Here is a 9,072-nt window from a genome sequence, read left to right as displayed (position 1 = left end):
GGCCTGGTGCCTTTCTTCTCTTGTTCTTTCTGAAGACCTGACGCACATCATCTTCACTGATCTGGAGTGCTGGAGAGGGGAAAAGGGGGGTTGCCGGAGGTGTGAATGGTGTTTTTTCAAACCTGCAATAGAACTCGTTCAGATCGTCTGCCAGTTGTTGATTCTCCAATTGATAATTTGTGATGTCTTTCAGACCTTTCCACACTGAAGCAGGATCACTGGAAGAGAATTGGTTCTTTAGCTTTCCAGAATAATTCCTCCTTGCCACTCTGATCTCATTTTCCAGTGTGTATTTGGCCTGTTTATACAAGAATCTGTCCCCATTCCTGCGAGCAATGGATTTAGTGAGATTTAGAGATTTGAGATTTAGTGTACGTTAAGGGCACTGCGCTTTGGCATTATTAATGCCCAGTTCAGACGACACGATTTTAGCCCGATTTTGCCACGATTTGCTTGACGTAGGGTCTCGTGGGGATTCGTAAACGACAATGGGCGTCGGGATGTAAGATTCCATCGTTTCAGCACGTGTAGTGTGTCAAAGTGGACGACAACCGATTCCGCATCTGCGATGCCACGACAGAACAAAGAAAGAAAAATGCTGGCGAACTATAGCGGAAGCGCTTCAGCAATGTTTACACTCTTGTTTTTGGAAGTCAGTCGCTAGTTCCGCCTTCTTCCTGACATCACGCGCGTCGTTAAAGACTTCCCTGAATGGTCGGGAAGCAACGTGTAGTCTGACATGTTTCTTGTCCATGCCACGACAAGATTTTAGGAGTCAAAATCGTGTAATCTGACACAGTGACTATCGTGACCGACAAAAATATTGTGTAGTCTGAACCCGGCAGTCCGGAATGGTGTCATTCAGCCAGGTTTCCGTGAAACACAGAGCAGCAGAGTTTGAAAAATCCTTGTTTGTCTGGGAGAGCAGAAGAAGTTCGTCCGTTTTGTTGGGTAGAGAGCGGAGATTCGCCAGATGGATGCTAGGCAACGCCGTTCGAAAACCGCGCAGTCTGAGCTTCACGAGAGCACCGGCTTGCTTTCCCCGTCTGCGCGTCCTGAAGCGCTTGATCAGTGCTTGATCAGCGCCGCTGCTCCGCCAACTACTATGTTCAGTTTCATCCCTGGTAAAACTGATCATGTTTGAGAAACAAAAACAGGAAAAACGAACAAAAACAGTACAAACACTGGAGAGCCAAGCACTGAGGCGGCCGTCCACGGCGCCATCTTGAGTTAAAAAAAAATAATAAAAAATCAAGTCACCTTTATTTGTGAAGCGCTTTATACAGTACAGATTGTGTCAAAGCAGCTTTACAGTGTTAAACAGGAAAATAGTTTGTCAATAATGCAAACAAAATTAAATTCTGCTGTAAAGCAGCTCTAAAAAGAGGACAATAGCAAACAGTCATTTTTCCAGCTAAAGTCAGTTCATTGAGGATTCAGTGATTCATCGTCCAGCTCACTTCAGTTCTCTTCCAATAGTTTCTGTGCAGTCACGCTTGAGTAAATGTATTTAGTTACTGTACTTGAGTATCTTTTTGGATACGCTGTAGTTTTACTGAGTATCAAATGGATTAGCAATTTTTACTCTCTACTTCACTACATTTTATACTCTTCATGCATCTTTATTCCACTACATTTGTAATAAGTCATGCAATTACTCATTACATTTTGCATGGCACCTAACTTTTTCTGCAGCGGTTTATTTCTGCTACAAAAGAAGCAATGTTGCCATCTACAGGGCATTAATGGTACTATATCTTGAGCATTTCACCCTTACTCACCCAAGCGTATCAACAAGGCTTTGTTATGTGAAGGCGAGTGCATTAGCAGGTAGTTGTGAATCACTGGTGTTTTATATATGAGATGAGGAAATGACTGCAGCCAGTGATGAGGCCCAAACCAGCACATCCACTGCAAGAAGCCTTGACTTTTTCATTTTACTTAACATTATTTTATTTATCCGTTATACTGAAGAGACCTTTTTGAATGACATTGGTTTACTTTTGCCGTTTTTGCTCACTTGTGCTTCACTGAGGCTTGAGTGTCTGTAGACATTTGAGAGGCGGTGTGTTGACACTGATTTACTGGAATTCTGAGGTGTTCGGTTTTATTATGATTATAGAAAATAAACGTGATTGCTCTCCTCACAAATCAACCGTTTCTTGTTTTTCACTGGTTTGCTCTTAGATGTTGAGGACTAGTGCGTCTTACATTCAGTATGAGTAAAATACTTAAGCACTGTTAAAATCAGATACTCTAAGACTTTTACTCAAGTCGCTTGTAATTGGTGACTTGTGACTTGTAATGGAGTCATTTTCACTGTACATTTTACCAGTAAATAGGTCCACTGTTGTAGTGAAAACTGCATCTGTAATTGATTGAATGTCGCTGCTCAAACTGATCCATATGAACATGTTTCTCATCTGTGATCAGATTTTCAGTTAATCAGCCCATCAGAATACATCCAGCTGAATGAACGCCACTGCGATCAAAAATGCAGTGACCAATGCTGCCAACTCTCACAAGGGAGAAAGGAATTAATTATGAATTGTGCCGAAATGCCTGTTCTAGTTGTAAAACAATTTAATTATGTTCATTGTTAATGTGTACTAAATGCACCTAAGAAGAGGGGACACCTCAGGTGATGAGAGTAAGAGTTATGTCAGCCATTCTCTCTCAGTTCCAGTCGAGCTGTTCAGGTGAATGGCAGGAAAAAATTTTCTCCAGTCATATGGTTTTTATATGGGAGTGATAGGAAGATGAATCATTGGGTTTCATGTGTCTTATATGTGGCCGAGCACACCACATGTAAATAGAGTCATTTGCTTTGTTTATTGTTATGTGTATGATTTTCCATCAGTTTTGTGAGCGGATGAGCAACAATTAATGTTTCCTCATGTATCTTCAGGTATGCTGCATTATTGCTTGTATAATGTTATGGTCACTGTTAGGATGTACCAGCAGCCAGCAATGTAAAGGAGATGACGGGGAACAAAAATGCACAGTTCAAAGTGGTTTTATTCCCCAAGTGCAAAAATGTGGCTCTCCATAGGTGGGCAAAAAATGTTTTTTACAGTATATACAACAATATAATTTGGCTATGCCAGTGTACAGACCCAAAAACCATGAACACAATTCCACTTCCACACTACTCACTCTAGCCTAGTGATGTTTGGTTCTTGAACGAATCGTTCTTTTGAGCCGGTTCTCAGGAAGTAACCGGTCGAGCCGGTTCACAAATTGAACTGAATCGAACATTAGTTCCGGGTTGATGACGCAGGACGCACAGCCGAAGTAGCACGTCCAACTCAACAAGCGGTTCTCAAATCGAACTGAATTGAACTTTAGTTCCGGGTTGATGACGCAGGATGCACAGCCGAAGTAGCACGTCCAACTCAAAAAGAACCAAATGAGCCGGTTCAACCAACTGTCGAAGTTTGCCGAGGATTACCGAAGATTCTGATGAGTGAGTTGACAACACTGTGTAAGCCTGAGGCACGTACTGGAAATATGCTTATTATGACTGTTATTAATTTACATTTTATTAAAACCTGCTAAAACCTTTCTGTCGAGTGATGTAAATAAATTTTACAATAGTTTATTGTGCATGCATAGCCTATTATATTTAAAGTTGCTTAAGCGAAATCAAGGAGTTTATAAGACTGGTTTGTTCATTCTTTATACTGTAGACATGTAGAACATATCCGCGTTTGTGCATCAATATCTGTAATGTGTGCTGTAGGTGCAAAACTTTTAGGAATCTTATCCAAGTTGTAGGCTAGTCAATATTGGTCAGTCAGTCGTATCTGAGGATCCGCGAATGAAACTGTGACCACAAACACCATTAACTTAAGTGAATTATATGGCAATAATCAGCAATGTGCTTTCACACAAATAACTTTATTTTTGAGTGTTTCATATGTGTTGACACAAATGACTTGTTTCAATTTTTCATTGATACAACATGTCACAGAGTTGTTAGAAAAGAAATGCGTAGAGACGTTATTGCTTGATGACATCAGGAACCGATGAATTGGCTTTTTGAACCGGTTCAATGAGCCGATCTGTCCGAAAAGAACCGGTTCGCTTAAATGAATCAGACTTTGCATCACTACTGTAGCCTTCCTGAAATGGCTGCCTGAAGCTCTTTTATAGACTTTGGCTCCACCTACTTTTGGAATATACCATTTTAGGGGAAGACCAATAAGTTATAAAACAGATAACAGAATACAAACAAACAGACGTTCATAGTATTCAACACTCCACAGCATATAACATTCAGATCCAGTACAATCAGAATAACTCCAAACAAGTAAGTCAAGACAAATGGGAATGAACTTACGTCCTAGGTTCTCCCCCACCCCTGTGCTGTCAGAAGCAGATGGAGTAATCAGCCACAAGCAAATGCTAGGGTTAAATATGGCTGCTTTCCAGGTGCACAAGTTTGGCAAGTGAGAGGTGAACCACAAGGTATGTACAGTGGTTTGAAACACACTGAAGTTAACTTCATTACTGAATTAAATCAAATAAAAGCTTGATGTAAAGAGTATTTTTGAATCATTTCCTTGAGTAATGATGTTGAAAAAATGTATCACTTGAACATTAAACAGTCAAACAAGCCACAGCACTAAACCAACAAAACAATAAAACGACCAACTTGAGTTAATGGGGTGATACAATATTGTGTGTAGAAACAGTTTGTTTGTGCACAGGCCCATACTCAGTCCCTTCAAAATAAAAGTCCTGGATCACAGTTAGTCTGTGACATTCACAAAAGCATTAAAGAGAGAGAGAGTTCATAATCATGTAAGTCATTTGTTGGTTGTTAAGTAGTCAGTTCCAGTCGAGCTGTTGAGGTGAATAGAAGTTTTGTGACCGGATGAGCAACAATTCCTGTCTGTCTGGTGTTTTCTCATGGGTCTTCCGTCTCTCCAGTAAACACGATACATGGATGGACTCGATAAACTGCCCCTGTGTGATCCTTTCCAGGAGAAACGAACACAAGACCAGAAGGCTTTACACAACCAATCTCAATATTATTTAATTATTTATTAGCATCTATATTATTTATTATTAATTATTTGTTACCAATAAATGAGCCTGCAACATATTAAACTCTGAAACCACTCTTTTATTTGAAAGTCGAAAACAGAAGTTATTTTACAAAAAGCAGCAAACTGCAACACAGCGGGAGGCGCGCGCTATCCACTGATCTCCAGTCAGCTGTGAGCAGAACAGGACAGGAGAGATGGAAAAGGAGATGAAGACAAGAGCTTTAAGCTGTAATATAGCTACATATTTATAGCCTACATATTCAAACCAAATGTATATACTGTTAGTATTAGTATAGGCCTACTTTTTTATTACAGCCCATGATAATTAATACATTACAAAAGCATTCTAAAAATTAAACATTTACCTTATAAAAGAAAGTAATCCCACTCCCACATTACAGCGTCACATGGGGAAGTCGTGGCCTAATGGTTAGAGAGTCGGACTCGTAACCCAAAGGTTGTGGGTTCGAGTCTCGTACCGGCAGGGATTGTAGGTGGGGGGAGTGAATGTACAGCGCTCTCTTCCACCTTCAATACCACGACTGAGGTGCCCTTGAGCAAGGCACCGAACCCCCAACTGCTCCCTGGGCGCCGCAGCATAAATGGCTGCCCACTGCTCCGTGTGTGTGTTCACGGTGTGTGTGTGCACTTTGGATGGGTTAAATGCAGAGCACTAATTCTGAGTATGGGCCACTATACTTGGTCACGTCACTCACATGCCTTCATGCTGAACGGGATTTTTCTCCAATGAGCTTGTTCAATTTTCCTAACAAGCAACCATAATTTTTAAAATAAGCCCAAATAAGCAACCCGCAACCCGGGATTTTTCTCGCAACTTAACAAAAAAAAGAAGAAGCCGCGTATTATAAGTGGACTTGGCAACTCTGGCAGTGACATGACTACCTCCAGTGAGGAAACATTGCTATAATACGGCTATAGCGCCCCATAGTGGACAAATGTGTGTGTGTGTGTGTGTGTGTGTGTGTGTGTGTGTGCGTATGCAGGGTATGAACTACGGGGGAGCTAGGGGCAGCTCGGCTCCCCTTATTAAGACATGGGCTCCCCTGAAAACGTGATTTGTGAAATTTTGGGGGGTCTCAAAAAATATTGACAATGTGTTATTTTGACGTGCAATTTCAGTTTTGTGTAATGTGATCATCGTGGATTATTATGTGTAAAATTGCAAAAATATCATTCATTCATGCATGACGGCGATTTAAACCTAATTAAAAACTTCAATAAAGATAACTATACATGCTATTCTTGTCATGAGCATCAAGGTGTGGGGGCGCTGCGGTGCAAATTCCACTCATGTTTAGTACTACCATACAATTATGACTTTAAACCTCACAATGTGACATTTATTTTGTAACTGCTACTTTATATCTCAAAATGTGACTTTATGTCTCATAATTACAACTTTGTTTCTTGTAATTGTGACGTTATATCTTCCTATATCTCTATATCTCAACTCTGTTTCTCACAATTCCAACTCCATATGTGACTTTATTTATCACAAAGGTGAAAATTTCTCACCATAGAACGGTGCAATTATTACTTTAAACCTCACAATATGCCTTTAAATCTCGCAAAGTGACTTTTTTTTCTTGTAATTGCAACTTTGTTTTAAAATCTGAGATATAGCACTCTGTATCTCAACTCTATTTATATTTCTAACAATTCCAACTCTATATCTCACAATTTGACTTTATATGTAGCAACTGTGATTGCAACAGTTACGACTCTGCTTCTGTTAATTGTGACTTTATATTTCTCACACTGTAACTTCTCAGTTGCAATAGGATTCTTGTAGTAGTGATTTTATACCTTATAATGTGGCTTTAAATCTTGCAAAGTGACTTTTTTTCTTGTAATTGCAACTCGCAATTTTTGCAAAAAAAGCAAGCAAAAGCCTCCATTAGTTGTCATTTGTGACTGTGAGAAACTCCTGAGATCTCATTCAGTGCGTGATGTAGGCATCTGTCAGATTAGCAGCAGATGAAGGCTTTACTCAGTAAATAAGGAGAAAGAATGGGCACTGCCACGAAAGCCCCGGGGCTCTGCATCTATTTTTAATCCCAAATTTGTACACGTTTGATTAAATTGATTTGTAAGACCTACTCAAACCACACAATGATCTTGGATGTTCGTACAGCTAATTGCACAAAAAGCCCGTCCAAGAGCAGCGCTTCAGTGCCAGCACTTGTTTAATGCGGGCCGGAGACGCGGTGAAGACCTGACCGGTGTTTTGACAGCCTGTGGGAGTCGGAGGAAGGGCTGCTTGTTTTCTGAGTGGAGAATCCAACGCTGCAGATAAGATCATGACTGACTGACAACACATTACCATGCTTAACAGATCATATGGCAATCTAAGCATTAAAGTCTCCCACACTTCAAATAAAGATCATACTGCTACTAATTACAACCACATGTTAATTTGAGTTTGTGCATGTGTGTGTGTGTGTGTGTGAGTGTGTGTGTGTGTGAGATAGTATGAGTGTGTGTGTGTGTGTGAGAGTGTATGGGTGTGTGTGTGTGTGTGTGTGTGTGTGTGTGTGCGTGTATGTGTGTGTTGTGGGCCAAGCTCTGAATATCGAGTGTGTGTCAAATATTTACAGCAGCAGCCTGTGAAGCTGCGAAAGATGGAGAAAAACCATCAGACAGACAGACACTGTGTCAGGCATTATCTAGTGATGGAAGATGAAACGTTCAATATTTCCATTTTTAAGTGTCTCTGGTTTTCATTTCCCAGTGTTTGTCCATCACGAGTTGCTTCAGTTGTTCTTGATTTGTTTTTGAAAGAGCCTGAGGTGGAAAAGCGTGTGACTCTCACCGCAGTGTGGTCTATGGCTCGTGTGTTTTGGGTGTTGAGCAGTAGTTTGTCCCCTCAGCCTGTTTAACCACACACAACTCAACTGCTTCACCATCTTAACCAGCAAAACCACCATATTTGAGCAGCTTGAGTGCAGAAGCAGAGGCTGTGCCTCTGTCTGTCTGCGGTGTTATTTTGGTCTGTGTACTCTTTCTGTCTGACTTCAGATATGCCAAAAACACGCTCACGCACCTGTGATGTAATCTGTCTGCGTGTTTGTGAGGGAGTTAATGGTGTGATTGAGTCGTTGGAAAGAGCAGAGAGACAGACGGGTCGGGGTGGAGGGCGGGAAGGGTTTATAAGAGCTGGCAAATCATGAAAAACAACCAGAGACTGAAGCAGAAGATCCACAGACAGATTCAGCTCATCAGGTATGTCAAATCTACCAGTCAGCTTTAGATCAAATCAGCAGATGTCCGACACTTCTCCTTTACATGCAGTAAAAGTGTGTAAATGTGCATCAGTCAGTCAATCTCAGTGTGTTTCATGTTGTTTTGTGATTTCAGACGGATCTGCTGCAGTCATGTGTGTCGCTCTTCACTGTGTGTTTCTCTGTGTTTCTCTGGCACTCGGTGCTTGTTATGGTCTGTATGATGCTCTCAACAAACTCTCACACACACACACACACTCACACACACACACACACACTCTAACAGACGTCTCTCTCTCCCTGTAGATTCTCAGGAGAGCCACGAGTCATTTGAGGGTAAATGTTCACGATTCACGTCCATCTGTTTGCTTTGGCTTCGTGCAGCACGTCTGTGTTTATAGGAAGCTGAAGAACTGCTGCTGGACTTATTTCTAAAATCAGTTCAAGATCAATGCTGTGATGAGATGTTGTTGAAGCTCTGTGAAACGCTGCATTTCATTTGACGTGGATGTTTGTTTATCCCATATTACTGTCTTATATCAAAAAAAGCATCTGTTTTGTTTCAGTATTTGTGAATCCATATCAGGCGAATGCTTTCATGAGGAGTCCACGAGATCCCATCTACAACCAGTACATCTACAGGAGGTACAACACACACACTCTCTCACACACACACAGACACACACACACACACACACACACACTCACTCACTCACTCACTCACACACACACACACACACACACACACACACACACACACACACTCACACACACTC

At 41.1% G+C, this 9,072-nt stretch overlaps 1 protein-coding gene across 1 annotated transcript in view; it reads left to right on the top strand.

The window, feature by feature from the left end:
* The first annotated feature begins 8,138 nt into the window (after positions 1–8,138).
* mgp (matrix Gla protein) overlaps positions 8,139–9,072 on the top strand; it is a 5,225-nt gene continuing 4,291 nt past the window's right edge. Inside the window, exons 1-4 of the mRNA XM_016444901.1 lie at positions 8,139–8,297; positions 8,433–8,510; positions 8,603–8,632; positions 8,863–8,941. Of these exons, the coding sequence (XP_016300387.1) occupies positions 8,450–8,510; positions 8,603–8,632; positions 8,863–8,941 (170 nt within the window). The 5' untranslated portion in view covers positions 8,139–8,297; positions 8,433–8,449. The remainder of the gene's footprint in view (positions 8,298–8,432; positions 8,511–8,602; positions 8,633–8,862; positions 8,942–9,072) is intronic.

Source organism: Sinocyclocheilus anshuiensis, unplaced genomic scaffold (assembly GCF_001515605.1).
Source record: "Sinocyclocheilus anshuiensis isolate Anshui unplaced genomic scaffold, SAMN03320099.WGS_v1.1 scaffold3404, whole genome shotgun sequence".
Taxonomy (NCBI): Eukaryota; Metazoa; Chordata; class Actinopteri; order Cypriniformes; family Cyprinidae; genus Sinocyclocheilus; species Sinocyclocheilus anshuiensis.
The sequence above is the reverse complement of the archived record's forward strand: the minus strand, read 5'-3'. Positions and strand labels throughout refer to the sequence as shown.